Source organism: Aptenodytes patagonicus, chromosome 5 (assembly GCF_965638725.1).
Source record: "Aptenodytes patagonicus chromosome 5, bAptPat1.pri.cur, whole genome shotgun sequence".
NCBI classification, from domain to species: domain Eukaryota; kingdom Metazoa; phylum Chordata; class Aves; order Sphenisciformes; family Spheniscidae; genus Aptenodytes; species Aptenodytes patagonicus.
Genome location: NC_134953.1, coordinates 52,221,554 through 52,237,236, shown reverse-complemented (window position 1 = coordinate 52,237,236; position 15,683 = coordinate 52,221,554). Strand labels below are relative to the sequence as shown.

The 15,683-nt window shown below is 40.3% G+C and overlaps 1 protein-coding gene across 15 annotated transcripts in view; it reads right to left on the bottom strand.

Moving 5' to 3' along the window:
• Positions 1-15,683, bottom strand: part of PRRC2C (proline rich coiled-coil 2C) — a 76,619-nt gene that overhangs the window by 15,452 nt on the left and 45,484 nt on the right. For 11 of the 15 annotated variants that reach the window (XM_076339754.1, XM_076339766.1, XM_076339759.1 and 8 more), the window contains 5 exons: positions 12,846-13,097; positions 7,553-7,642; positions 5,725-5,826; positions 1,292-1,502; positions 164-367 (listed from right to left, as the gene is read on the bottom strand). In XM_076339754.1, the coding sequence (XP_076195869.1) occupies positions 164-367; positions 1,292-1,502; positions 5,725-5,826; positions 7,553-7,642; positions 12,846-13,097 (859 nt within the window). The remainder of the gene's footprint in view (positions 1-163; positions 368-1,291; positions 1,503-5,724; positions 5,827-7,552; positions 7,643-12,845; positions 13,098-15,683) is intronic. The other 4 variants (XM_076339765.1, XM_076339769.1, XM_076339760.1 and 1 more) reach the window with 3 other exon arrangements.

Genomic DNA, 15,683 nt, shown 5'->3' with positions numbered 1-15,683 from the left:
AACTTGCATATTTAGAGTAAGACACAATTAGTGAATATTTGCTTACAGAATGCTCTCCATCATTCTGTCTTTACTGCAGATAAAACCAGAACTGAATTCAACTCTGAAGCTTCAGAACTCCAAAAAAGCAGACACGTGGCTTCTCAGCCACAAACACTATTACCTGCTGCAGACTGAGACACATAGACCTGGGGACTTTGCTGTTGCTGGGCAATGAGGGATGGCATGCAGCTCAGCTGGGAAAAGTGACTAGCAGAAGCTAGGCTGCTTGTCTGCAACTGCTGTGGCTTCACTTTACATATATTAGGAGGGTCTGAGGTGCTTGCAGTCTTCGTACTCAGTGAAGAGGTTGTGTATGTTCCAGCTCCTAGAAGGAGAGAAGAAAGTCATACATCATAAAACAGCTAAAGATATTTCAAAGCCTCATCTTTCAGTGGTCAAAGTTTTGGAACAGCTATGCAAGCATAGCCACAACTGGTTAAGAGCACTGAAACCTAATGCAGCTGTTTCCATCAACATAAGATGGACAGGCATAACAATTCTGTTAAGTTCACTGCAACCATAATACAACTCCCTTCTCAAGTACAGGAGCACATAAAAATACTGAAGTAGACATCCTAGTTAGTTTTGCAACAAAATACTGCAATGTACAGTGGTTGTGCCTCTCACAGTTGAGAGCTGGGCTCCAAAGAAAGGTCTTTTTCAAGCACTTCAGCTGCGATTTGGGCATACATTCTAATATTCCAAGGTGTGAAGATTTAATCAGATATAGCATCTTTTGTTTGCTGCAAAGAACCAAGGTGGAAGCCAGCACTGTTTCTGAAGAGCAGCTGGACATTTGCTCTGCCTAGTGTGAAGGGGTCTTGGTATGAGCTGTCAAAGCTTTGACTCCAAAAGCAAAAGCACAAATGAAAGGCTGCAACTAGCTGGAGATCAGAACTACCATCTCCTCCAAAATCTACTTGCTTGCCGTCATTCAGCTGAACAAAATGAAACCAATAAGGCAGTCAACCTGAAGAGAAGTTTACCTCCTCTTTCAAGTCCATATAAGTAGCATAGGCAGAGAGATGTCATCTTAACATCCTTTTCAGCTGACCGAAGTGAAACTGGTGAAGTATCTCCTTGTTAATTAAAAGGTATTTGGGAAGCTGCTGTTCAGATCTGACATTTCATACTGGCATAAAACTTCTGTTAGCTTTGCATTAAACGTAATTCCAAAGGGAATCTAATCTCTTGAAAAACATAACCAAGGAACAATACAACAGCCTACTACGCTCTTGACATCCGGTACCTGACAGTGAAGTTGTCGGTGTAACCGATGCCACAGGAATAGGAGGCATTGATGCACTAGAGAAAGAGCTGTAAGTACCACTGCTTGGCCCAGCGTTGCTGCTGCTGCTGCTGCCACTGCCACCAGCAATGGGAGATGCTGATGAGGTCACTGGTGAACTCTTCTCCCCCATGTTTGGGGAATTCTCCCATGCTTTGCGTGCAGACTCCATCTATTTAAAAGAAAACAAAATTTCCTCATCTATTAGGAAGTTTTAACCAGTCAAACAGTCTTCCTCTTTTAACAGTTCTTTTTAGTTCAAAAGGCAATTCAGGCTTCATGCGAGCCTCTTTTAAAAAAGTCACCATAATCGTGCAACTCTGTTCATGCAAAAAGCATACAGCCTTAAGTTGGAGCTTCTTATCTGTTCCAACTGCACACGTGCACAGTTCATCATCTTAACATTCAACGCTCAAAAGAGAATCCACTCACGCTTATTTGGCTTGGTTTTGTTTGACATGAAGAGCAAAAGACATGGTGAGCAAAAGAAAGGTAAAAACCCCTCTAAATATTTCCATGAAGTCCTTTACTTACAAGTTATTTGGGCCATTTAAATGAAACAGCCCCTTGCTTTCTTGGTAAATCATCCACTCCTAGTGACCACCAAAAATATCTAATGCACACTTCAGTAAACATGAGAGTAGTCAAGTTTAGATTTCCAAAGCAAGTTCTGTTCAAGAAGCAACCACGAGATGACACAGCTTGTGCACACTGTTCTACATTAATGCTAAAAACGCTTCATGCTCCTCTATTTCTATAATAATTACAAGTTTAAGTCTTGCACAGCAAGGAAGATGAAACTAATTTAAATTTTATACACAATTCTCTTCCACCGAAAGTGGAAAGAACTATTGTTTTACTGCACCCAATCACAATCTAATTATTGCTACATTAGACACACAATGCCAAATCTTTGAACTGAGACACTTTTGAGGGACTATTGAAAAGGAAATATTAATGCTCAGACTACACCCGCTAATTTAAATGCTCAAACACAGTCCATGGACTTCTCTACAGCCTTCAGCTGTCCTCAGCTGAAACAAAGATTTTGCTAGCAGAGCTGGATGCCATAGGCTGAAATTGCTTATCTGGCAGACTGTAAGCTTCTCAAGGCTAGGTGCCTGTCTTTAATGATATATGTAAAGGGGCAAATACATATTCTCCAACAAATCTGACCTCACTGCCTGGATCACTAGAGTGCCCTAACTGGGGCTCGCAGTCTCTGAAAGTCATACTTTCAACCTACCCTGTTTACATGAGTTAGGCACAGTCTGAACAGACCAAACATGACTTAGGTTATTTGTCTAGATGCTTCAGAAGTGATAAAAAAAGCAAAGCAATATCCAAATAAGTGGGTAACAGGTGACCAATACACACCTACATGGAAAGAGGAGTTCTGTATTCCTCAAGAGGGTAAAGGGAGAGGAAGGAAACTTTGTTACACATTAAATCATTTGGAGGTAAGCCACCTATTTTCCTTTTTGAGACCATCTTCCCCAGCAATCATTCTCAGTTTCCCCTCCACAACATTTTCCTCCAAATTGGTTCCGATTCTCGCAGACAGGGCAAGCTTCAAAATTTATTATTAATCTGCTGGAAAGGATTTTGCTTAAGGTGGAGTACAGGTAAGACTAGAGGCTCCTTTCTGAACACCACAGGCTCTGGTAAGACAGGGTAACAGTCTTGTACTGCATTAGTATTAAGAGAACGTGAAGTACCACCTGTGAATGTCTGAACAGAGAAGGTGTAGAAGCTTCATTCAATGAGTTTCACGATGCCCTGGAGAAACTATTGATAGCAAAAGCTAGAGTCTACATGCCGCATTTCATCTTCCAAACCTAACCACTGCCAAGATCCCAGATCATCCCACACCCCTACCAATTTGCAATAACGGGCAAATAACAGAGTCCCAAGTTTTTGAACAGCTTTGCTTTTAGAGAGCTCCTTAACAACCTCAAAATTCTTAAGCCAGAAAATGATGCAAAACGGACTGGTACTCTACAAGCGCCTATGCAGCACCATCTACAGACCAGATATGAAGGACTAAGAGGCTCTAAATTAAGTGAGGCTGGGGAAAGTGCTGTAATTTCACTGCTCACTTAGTTATGGGAAAAGGAGAGCACAGGTTGGAGATCATGGTTGCTTGAGGCTTCTCTTCACCATTGACCCATTGGGGCCTTCACATAGCAACAATGTATTATCCAAAAACTTAACTGGAAACAAACACCAATGTGCATATCCTTAAGTATGCCAAAGTTTAAGGGATCAGAAAAAGAAAGTCGAAAGGTGTCAGATTCTGGACCAGATGCCTACACAGGAATTTTAGATAGAACCTCGGATCATGGAAGAGGGCCAGGCAGCTCAGTTTAAGATTGCTTTGGACTTTCTTTTGCTCAGGTCCTCACCTACCAATAGCCCTATCAACTAAGTCCTTAAGAGAATGTCTGCCTTAGTAAAGGTGTCTTTAGCAAAGTTACTCCAAGGAAACAACAAGAGATCTCAACAAGCCTTCCCGTATGAGCACCTTATACCTACACCCTGGCAGAATGATGCCAAGTAGTGGGAGCAATTGTGGCCGAGTTCCCCTGCCGAGTTTCCTCACAGACAGCTTTCTGTGACAGGGGACGGAGGAAAGAGGAGATGTACGGGTTATTCCTTTATGAAGGCAGAGCCTGGAGATTTTGTTCTTTTAAGGGAAGGAAGGAAATGCTTTCCTCTCTGTTGCTCCAAAAGTACCTTTTAAAAGAAGCAAGGATTATATTGAAGAGGATGACAAAGAGCAGCTCTGCTCTGTCTGGACCAGAAGGCCTGTTGCGAAAGTCATAGTCTCAGTGCTTGCTTGAAAACAAGCTTGCTGCCTTCAGCATTTGTAAAAAAGAGGTAGAGCTCCAGTGGCTGGAATAGAGAAATTACAAACAAAGCTGCTTCCAAATGCCTTTCCATTCAGATTTTGGTCAGAGTGTTCTTCAAGGTAGCCTCAAAACATGGATCTTTGACATATTTTGTTAGCACACATCCAAGATCTATCATCCACTGAGAAAGCAATCAAGTCACCGACACCAGAACAGCAGAAAAAAACTGCAGGATGAATGACAAACACCGCAGTTCACTCTATAACTTAGCAGTGTCACATTCTTTGCAGCATCATGCTATAGTAACATTCCTACCTGTATTACACGTGAATCATATCCAGCTGCTAAACAGTTAGACTGCTATTTTAGAAAAATACTTTCAGGCGCCAGAAAGTCAGATTATGGTAACTTATTACATGAGAATGCAATAGAAACCAGATTTTTGTTAAATTACTTGTCCCTCTCCAGCCCTCTCCCCATTTTTGCTGGTCTATTGTTTTAAAGTGATGTTACTTTTTTTTCAGGAAATAAAAGTGTTAACAAAAGAAAAGCAAAGATTCCACAAGAGATCATTAATAAATATCATCTGTAGAGAATATGAGCAAGCAGATGTCAAACCATGCCAGCAAGACCCAAGTCTCACTGGCATTGACAAGCAAGTTTCTCCAAAGTGTTAGTTCTGCATCCAATCCCTGGTTTCATTTCTTCTTTTAAAAATTTAGAGAAACTAAGTTCAAACATCACTCTTTCTTAACACTAGAAGCAGCAACAATACTGCTACTGGTTCAGTCACCTGCAGTCACAATCACAAAGCCGATCTAGGACACCAAAAACAAAAAAAAGAACAAAAACTTCTAAAGATACAGTAGCAAAGCTAGAGCCCAACTCTATGTTAGTGAGTTATACAATGCACACAGTCCAAAATCCAACAAAATGGGAAAACACCATTCAAAATATTCTACACACTTGCTCTACACTGGAGAGCAGAAAACAACAGAACAATTATTACACAACAAAACATGTTCTGACTAGCTGATCAAGCTGCCCTTCATAGACACCAACACACCACCTACATTTCATTATTTAGAACTTTAGCCATTCAACTCAAAACCACATTATCACTGCACCAGAAACTTACAGCTAAGAAGAAATCAAGCTCGGCTTACCAAGCAACTCCTTACAGCCTTTAATACCAAACCAGGCAACTTACTTTAAGCTAAACTCTCAAAAAACCTCAGTCAGATTCTGATGGTTTGTCATGAACACTATGGTACAATGCTAAAATGCTAGGATCTTTTTTTTTCAGGGCAGTGGGAGCCAAGATTGGTTGAGATGCCAAGTGTTAATGCAAAACGGGGTTAGAGATTTATAATTTAAATGCATCCTTTGATAGAGTCTTGTTTCAGCCATCCGTTTATATGCAAAAGCAGTTCAGCAGAGGAAACAAAGGAAGGCTCTAAAAAAAAGGTTCACCAGCAAGTTCTCCATTAACTTTTTCCCCTGCATGCAAGAAAACGACCCTTAGAGGGATGTGGTACATACCTTGAGGGTGAGGTCGACGGTAGCGGGAGAAACTGGAGTTAGGCTGGAGCTCTGTTGTAGAGTCTCCCTCCTAGGGAGGGGAAGGGTGTGGGGCAGGGGCACCTGAAAGGCAGGCAACACACATCACATTCTAACTACGTCTACTACAAAAGCCCCAGAAAAGCAAAGCTCAAGCTTTATTAAGTGAGCTACAATTTCTTCAAGGCTTGAGCATTTGGCAGGGAGATTTTGATAAAATAAGGTGAAAATTTGGTAGGTGGGGAAAGGCCATTCAGCAGGTGCTGAGATGCTTCTCATCTCTCTTTAAGAGGCTGAAGACTAAGGTTCTAAAGTGTCCATGTCTTCTGCATAAACAAATACCAATTTTCTGCTTTGGGATTTACTTTAAAGTACCATTTCAGTTTACTGATACGCAAAAATTCTTCCCAAGCCAAGTTTGGCCCCTTTTGTACCAATACAGTACATGGGGCTTCGTGACCTTGAGTTCTGAGATGCAGTTTCTGAAAAGAGGAAGCTATAAACCTCCAAAGTCACAGGACCATGAAACAAACCAAAACAGATTTGCCATCCAGTAACTGAATTCAGTTATCTTCTCTTCTGAAAGATGTGAAACTTATGGAAATAAACTTGACATAATGCTATTGCTATCTTTGCTTAAGAAAACACTGATGGATTTCCTAGAAGTTTTAAATGAAATGTATCAAAAATACTGTAGTGGCCAGTCTATTACTTCTGACCATTTCTTTCTCCATTCAGAGCACAGCTAATGGACTTCCACTGGATAAGGCTAATCCAAAAGACAGAGATACTGAAGCTTTGAAGCAGGTGATAGCACAGATCCTTTGTGGCCAGGGGCCCCCATTTCCTGTGTTGCAAATCCAACTCCAACACACCACAGGGGAGCATATACTAGCATCATTAACACAAAACAATTCAGTCTTCCACACTAATCACCAAAGGCACAAACCACACCACCACCAGAAAATCCAGCAGAAGAGGAAGTTCAACCAGTATTGCTTCAAAACTGCATTAAAGGATGCTGCAGTAAGCTGAAAAGCATTTCTTAGATGGAATTCACATGACATCTTCATAAAAACCTAAAGATCCTACTGTATGATTCTTTCCTCCTGCAATCAACAAGTGACTCAACTCTGAGCTAATTCTATTTCTGCTCCTCAAACAAAAATGACAAAGATCCAAGTTCCCAACCTGACATCCCAGCACACTCAAGACAAACTTGACTTCGCTACAAGTCACAACCCAGTTGGTCCTCTCAATTGCTACACCACACTCACACAGACAGGATCATTTGCTTTATGAGGACTGCAAGCATCTCATCTCCATAGCAACTGAACAACTGAAAGCCTGCTGTCTGCTTTCAGAAACCATTAAGCCGTTCCCTTTACACGCAGTTGCTGTGATTTCAGGCTACAGTTCAAAATTGCTTTGTTTGTAAAAGCCTTTCTTCAAACTCACCTACAGAGCTTTGCTACTGGTACCAGGTTCAAGTCCCAACTGCTGCTGAGAGCACACTCCCTCATTATGCCTATCTTTCCTTTTTTAGAATTGTCCCTAGAAACATCTTCTCCGTTTTCTGTGCTCTTTAGCTCATTGTGGTTGTTCAAAAGACAAGAAAATACCTGAAGAATTCCAGAACAGATACTAATCAAACCAACTGTCCTTCAGAGTAAGATTGGATAATGCGCAGCTAGTTAACATGAAAGAAACCCTAGTGACTTGTTTACTGAAGGCACTATTTTGTGCTTTAAAGAAGTGTGAAAATATTTTCTTGTCTTCAAAGTCAAGACGATCACTGCAATAGACTTACGTTCGTCACCAAAGTCTCCTCCATTTTTGTACTGCTAGTAGCCACTGTGTTAGGATGAGAAGAAGGTGTAGTGTAGTCTGTTACAGACTCCTGTGAAGAAAAATAATTCCATTAAAATATCTCCCTTACCTAAATTAGATTTAAATTTCTTGGACAGATGTCAGCCTTTCTACAGGAGGACTTCACAAAGCAACAGAAGATTAGAATTTCACACCAGTTTTTTCTTAGAAGGCATGTCCAGCAATCCTTGCTGCTGAATTGCTACTGAGGTCAGAAGAATTCTGGGGAGATTACAGTTTGCCTCACGACCTCACAATGTACGTCTGGAGACAAGTCAAAATACAGTCTGTAAAGCAAGAATATACAGAGTGATGTACTGCCTGGGGACTAGACATATTGAACTGTGGTGGTGTAACCAATGATCCTTTGTCACCCAAGATGCTTTAGCCACCTGTGGGAACTTTTAGCCTATTTAAAAAGTAAAACATATTAGCTGAAAGCTTTCTGTAGCTTTAAATAAACACAGAAATTTCTTGGGTAAACCTATGACAAGCAAGGCCCTCCAGATTAAAAAGAACACATAAGGATGGTTGCAATTTGCAAAACAATTTTCTTTCCTTTAAGTCTTGTCTCTGAAAGTCACAAGACTCAGTTTCTCTGGGTGGTGAAGTCTACCTCCTGATTTCTGCACTGGACAGTGATTTCAAGGAAGAAAAGGGCTGTAGTTTTCAGTCTGCCCAGGGGCTTTCCTTGAAGCTTATTTGTTACAGTTAAGAGGACTTTAATGTGCTCAATGAAAAAGGTCCACTTTCACAGACCTAGCTGTAGCCAATAACTATTGCTGTTGTGGGTATGAACTGCCTGATGAAAGTGTCTCATTGATAATACTGCCAGCTCTCTAAAGAATGACCTACAATGAACAAAAAAGGCACCGGTACTTCTGTGAAGCTGTGCTGAGCACTGTTTTTTAGTTCTTGTCACTGGATATCTACTGAGCATATTCTGGACAGGCAAACAGGTGTTATCAGAACATGACCCAGAGACTTTGTTAGATAAACGGTGTGACCCTGAATTAGCCAAGATGCACTCTCTAGCAAGCACTGCAAACTCCAAAGTTTTACATGTCTGAAGCCCAGAAAAGGCTCTACCATTTTTACAGATCCAATCACCAAGAAGGAACTGAAAGACAAATTAGCAGCAGATGAGTGCCTGGACTTGCCAACACATAATGATCCTGAAGGCACAAACCACATAATGCTTGTTTAATTGCATCCAACCAGTATGATGATAAGCTATTAAAAAAGTGCACACTCAGTTTACTCCTGAAGCCTATGGCTATGTCTCCTGAAAGAGTAACTAAAGCATCAAGATACTAACTGGCAAATAACAAAGAATCTTCCTTAAAAGGATGAGCTCATTTTGGTAAAAGACTAGGACAACAAGCTAAACCATAAATGGGGTGAGAGAGGACACAGTGTGCACACCGACTTATTTTTGTATTTACAAAGGAAAGAGAGAACTATTTTCTCCATTCAGTTATTTCCTTTACTTGTTAAACTGCTGAAATATGAGATATATGATGTTTCCCACAATCAGAACTACCAAACTGCAAGTTGCAGATTTATATTTGACTCCAATAGGCAACATTAATTTGGGTAGAACAAGGCAAGCACATGAGGCTGCTTTAATCACAAGGTCCTTCTCAGGAAGTAGTTAACTGGCTTCTTGGTTTTTTTAAGATGGTTCACTGCATTAAGAAAGAGGAAGTTTTTAATATATTATTAAAACTCCTTCAAGGTTTAGGATGCAAATTTTACAGGGTCTCAGCACTAGAATTCCTTACAAAAGAAATCAGATCAAGACTATTGCTAGCTTTCTCACTTTGGAAACTTACAGCACAAAAATGCTTTTTCACTAGAATTAAAAACAAACCACTATATCAACTCTGGTGCCCTTAGAAGTATATGTGCAATGCTGAACCATCCTACAAGGATGAGTTACATGCTGAACATGCAGATAAGACAATGCTTCAGCCATAAGAACACCACTCCATAAACTGTAGATTAACCACCATCCTTCATTTACTGGTACATTAAGTCTAGGAATCTCTGTTAGATATGGCTTATCACCATAAGCTTTTGTAATTCAGTTGAAGTGATTCTTCTGTACAACTGTTTTACTGAAGAAACCAACCAATTACTTTATTATAAACTAGCAACAGTAATAATAGCAAGAGCAAAAAGCTGTATATGATTTTTTGGAGTTATCTACAAGTTATTTATACCTGAAGAAAAAGAACAGGCAAACTTTTTATAACTATCTACTTTGCCCAAAAAGAAGTGACCGCAAAACCTGAAGTGACTTTATGAACAAAAGGACAAGGCAGACCTCAGAGCTGACCTTGCTATAAAGGATCAGGGTACTATATGGGATTAATTAGCTATTTGATTTGTTCCTGATTTATGTAAATCACTCAAACCAGAGAGCTTGTCAGATACTGAAAACTTATTTTCAAGTACAGCCTGTGTCCTTTGAGACATCATCTCTGTAACACACAGCTGTTATCAACTACCTGTGCAAACATTTCATTGCCATGTCCACAACCAGGTATTGATTGTTCCTGCGATTTGAAAGCTTCAAAACTTTAGACATGGTAGGGTGGGGAAAGGCAAGGGGTAAGGTGTCTTACCCGATTCAGAGACTTACACCGTCAGGTTGCCTTTACTCCAAAAATACTGCAAAACCCAAGAGAAACAGCTGCAATTGCTTCAAAGCATCATGCTTATGTTCTAAATTTAAACATCTCACCAGTATGAGTTCATTTGTATTTATACAGTTTCTAAGGTAAAACAATCTTGTATGATTAAATGCACATGCTCTTAAGATGTTTGTTTTGGGATGGATGGGCTACTTTTACAGCTTCTGCTTCTGAAGGAGGACAGCTGGCTTGACTTTTACAGACATTTAAAATCAAATACACTAAAGTGCACCTTCCTGGAAGCTGAGCAGTAGTCTCTGTTGTTAAAGATGTTAAAGAAAGTGTCAAAAGAGAAATCATTTAGGTTTGCTAAAACTTCAACACCTGACATTCAAACAACAGATTAAAGATGTCATCACTTCTTCCCTCACTAATGAGCAATGGAAAGAGCACAAAGACAAGAGAAAACAGTTGCAATACAAATCACCATAGGAACTCCAAGGCCAGAGCAGTATCTGAAGCCATTTTAAAAGCCACTTTAAAAAGTAGCAAGACTGGTTTATTCCTGCAAAATCTAGATGAAGCTTATCTTCTCCAATAAATATGCAGGTTGTTGGTTCAAATTCCATAGAATTAACATATGAAATATGACCACCGCTTTCCTAGAAAACTTACTGATGCCCTGGGAACTACTCATGACAAAGGAATTCAAAAGCAAACCCAGAACTGTTGAGACAGGAATATTTAGGCCTATTATGAAATCCTTCTATTAGCAACCACTTAATGAGGAAATTATTGGGAATTTTCATATCCAGCAAAACTGGAAAGTATCCTTTCACTCTGGTCTTCCCTCCAGAAGACAGAAGCTTGGCGCTTTAATACTGTGGTAGTTCAAAGAACCTTGGCAACCCATGTTTAACTAAGGCCAGAAAGGCACAAAATCCAGACCTCCCTTTTGAAGATCTCATACTTTAAAAATACAATTGTAGAGAGGAAATTATGCTGATTTTAGTAGAGCTACTCAATATCGAGTTAGCCTGGAGTAATCAACAAAGATATGTCTCCTATTCTGTAGGTGGCTTAGAAGAAGCATCTCCTCTTATCTTGAGCTCTGGTCACAGGAGCTTGACAGACAGCGAGAAAGCACGCGACACACATACAAACAGCCTTCTTACCAAATACTTGAGCAAGCTGGTGTTTACGGCTCTAGACTTTGATTCTGCATACAAGAAGGGCACTTTATCCGTTTCTTGTATCAGCATAAACCATTCATATCTACTTACAAGATGGAAACTGCCAGGAAGGATGATAAATCCCAGCACTGAATTTTCTTATGTATTTGCCATTCCACTCAAAAATCAAGTTTGCAGCTACCATGTCAGACACAAATATCCTCCTTAACACTTGCCTCTGTAACAAGACTTCATTGAGAGAGCATCTTCTGCTTGCATGACACCTTGGCAAAAAACTGCCAAAACTGTCTTTTTTTTCTTCCCTCCCCAACTGTGGGTGACAAAGATAAATTGTGAGTGATCTGCATTTCAGATTCTTCAACTATTAATGTAACTTTTGCAGAGGATGGGTTTTCCTGAACAGCATCAGAAAATTTCTGCTTAAGACTAGGAAAAGGCAGATTGAGACAGCATGCAACAAACTTGAGTCTAAAGTCATAAAACTGCTTTACAAACGTACAAGAAGCATTTTTCCTTTACCAAAGCAGGTGTAACTATTAACTAGTAGCTACTCAAACTGCATGGTATCTTTACATTCGAGAGATGCCAACCATAGTTCTTGCTTAACACGCAATGCTGCCGTAGTGAAGGCAGTCCCCACACAGGTCCTTAGGCAAAAAGGAGAGCACCTCTGTGGATGCTTTTCAGCCAGTGCTATCAATGCACCACATCTAAGAACTGAGCTGTAGAACAATGAATCCCAACAGCAAGCCACCATCTCACTTGAGCAGTTACAGAGATGTCAAGGGAGTTCCACGCAGACAACTAAGATGAGTCCTCAACATCCTGAAGGAGTTCTTCAGGGGATACCTTGACAATATCCAAGCCAATAGGAGCTGACATACAGACCCTTTAGGTAAACTGAATGAACCTTACCCAATGCTTTCGCATATTCCTAGTTTAGAGATTCCTTTTTTCACAGAACAGCACTTAATTCACAACTTCAGGTCATCCACGCACTCAACCAACAATCACGCACATTACTTCACTCCAGTTCTCTGCTGAAAGTCAAGCACTCATCTTGCATAGATCACATATATGAGAGTTTACAGAATCTGCCTATAACAGGCTCCAGTGCCACTCTCCACAGCAAGGGTCAGGACAGAGTTTTCACATTGATAAGGCAGCAAAAAAGTTTAAAACCTTCCAAGCTGATCTCTGTACAGGGGTGTGACAAACAGCATGTCTCCGTACCACTTCTGGAGAAGTGTTTAATTCAAGCAGTACAGGTATGTTTCATATCTGCTATTCAGTGGGCTCTGCTGTCCAGGTAACTACCACCAGCTGGCAACCAAGTGTCAATTACATCATTGTAATCATATTTTACATATAGTGCTCAGTAATTTGTCAATATTTTTCTTACCTTTGTGTTTGTTCCAAACTCTGGAGCAGACACAGATATCATCGTTCCTATTTCCGTGCTCAGTTCACTTGCTGCTTTGGTTTCCTTTGTAGTGACAGGTTCTGGACTTCTGACAGAGGTGGGGGATGGCTTCTCCTGTCCCTCAGGCTCTCCCTGTTGGGCATCCTTCACCTTCCTGTTCTTTAAAGAACGCTCTTTCCCAATAGGACCAGGTTTATACTCTTTGTTTTCTACCGGACTCAAGTCTGGAAGCTAAGTTAGTGTTAACTTGTCAGTTATGTCTTCCCCCCCATGTCCTATCCCACAAGAATATTCTAACATGCTTTAAATAATTTTGTTTAAATCTAACAAAGCTTTCCCAAAGGATAAGCACTTTCTAACAGATAGATCATTTGAGACTAAGTTAGTGAAACGTACATGAAATGCATTCATTTTGAACATCAGGAATCTAAACCACTGTTTTCAAGCAACAAATGTTTTGTGTGAAGTGGTAGGGTTCAACTAAAATAAGATCTAGTTAAAACCTACAGAAGAAAGCCAGCTTGACTCTCCTTACAAGAAAAGCACAAAAAAAGCATAGAAGCCACAAGACTTCGTATACATACAGGTTATTTTAATTTTCAGAGAATCACGATTTTACAGGACCCCAGGAAATTAGAACAGAAGACTCTACCTTCATTTGAAGATATCTTGATGTATGGATATTGGCAGCATTTTTCCCTACGAATTAAGCACTAAGGTGATATCCAGAAAAAATAAACACATCTACGCACAAGTGTTGCCTTATATTGCAGACACCGTGGCTGGAATAACTGCTGCAATTCAGTAGTCCCTTTTTGTGCAGCTGAATTAAAGCAGAATGAAGGGCCTCAGGGAACCCGAATGCTCTGCTGTTCAAATAGCCACATCCTTTCTGGCTGAGACTACTCAGCCCATTTCACTACAGAGCAGCACAAAAATTCCTTAAAGGCAGTCCTTAAAATCCTATTCCTTAAGCTTTGATAGTGCAAAGACAGAAGCTGCTGGTATTGTCTCTATAAATACAAACCAGCTGTTTCAGGAGTAGACGAAGACTCTTTCTTTACAATACAACGCCTTTGGGGAAGGTGGAGTTTCCCAAAGGTATTTGGTACCCTCAGGAGGCCAGCAGAGACTAGCTTTCAGAGGGAAGGAAGAAAACACAGTAGAAGCAGATGTCCGAGCTCTGCAATGCAGCAATCAGGAACATCAGACCCACCTCACCCCAAATATTTTTTGCTCTAAAAGTTTAGAGGCAGAAATTCCTCCAGACACTTTAAGGTCACGCTTGGAAAGGTAAATTGCTTTGTTTCAACTATGGTCCTCTTACATGGCCCATATTAGTTCAACAATACTAACCTCCAATCCTGAACATAAGTTTGTATTTAGGCTTCATAGCAAACAATATCACCATGGGGATGGTGGGTGTGTAGGAATTGTTCGTTTGTTGGGTTTTTTGTCATCAAGACAGTTAAAGGATTACAGCGCTCTCATTCAGAAGAGCGTACAAAAATGTTCATCTCCAATGAATTTACCATTTAGTCACACATTTGTCTTTCAATAAAAATCTACAGGAGTCTTGATAGCTATTACCAAGCAGAAAAAAGGAACTTTCTACACAGTGTAAAGTAGAGTCTCTCTATATGTATGTATTTAACTTTGGAGTTCAGCATCTTTAAGTGATTTCACAGGGGCCGTTTTAGGCATGCTGCAAATATATCCGATATATGGGTTTTGAATGTGCTAGGTTACTATAATTCACCAGCAGTATTAACTACTGGATATTTCTCTGCTGTATGGGTTTTATATTTTGCAATAAAAACCATGAACTGCAGCATACCCACTGAGTGCCTCATGTAGCAGAAGTTAATTTCATTCTATGTGTGACTGCACTTTCAGATTTCAGCTTTTTTCGGAAAGAAACCCAAACACAACCAACACAAAGAAAAACCGGTCTTCTAGAAAGACAAAAGGGCTTTAATTACATCAGGACTGCTGCCAAATCTCAGACATCAAGAGGGACTGAAACAGCTGGTTCTATAAGTCATCGGTCAAATTTATCTGCTATAACAATCTCTTTCTGGGAGTAAGAAGCTGGTGCTGAGTGCTAGTGATGCACAGATAAGTATGCACTGGAGGTGGAAAAAACAGGAAAGTACGTTTCATTAACGTGAGAGATCACTAAGTGTAATCTAAATACCACTCCTTGTTAAGTGGTAACAATGGAAATACAAGATGATGATTGAATGGAGCCCCTAAATCTCTGGAGGGCAAGTGATACACTTTTTTCTAAAAAATGAGATAAGTGATTACCTATCCAGTCTTCCTAGATTAGTTGCAAAAAAATTAATTATCCAGACATCTGTGCATTTGAATTTGAGACTTCAAATCAGTGGCTCTAACATTCCTCCCTTTCCTCAAAACACTTTTCCTGCAACTTGATGTATTACTCATCTTGGTAATCTGGCTACAAAACTAAGCAGGGCACCATGCGTCACTTAGAGGGGGGCAAGGCAGGCATGACAGCAGGAAGAACTACTGAAACTGGAGATATAGCCAGGGCAGAAACAGAATGCCTGCTTCAAAACAGCTCTCAAAGCCTGAGTGAAGTAAGCTCAAGAGAAAGCCAAAAACCCCAAACTAGAAAACAAAACACCACCACATTCATAGTCTCCCAACAAAGCTATCGCAAATCCATAATCCCATCCCTGCTCTAGCCACATCCCTTGGTCCAAACACAGAACCGATGGACAAACTCTGCTGGGCTAGGATGCTGTTTACTTACACTTGCTTCTTGAACTGAATTCCCCATCTTCTCTC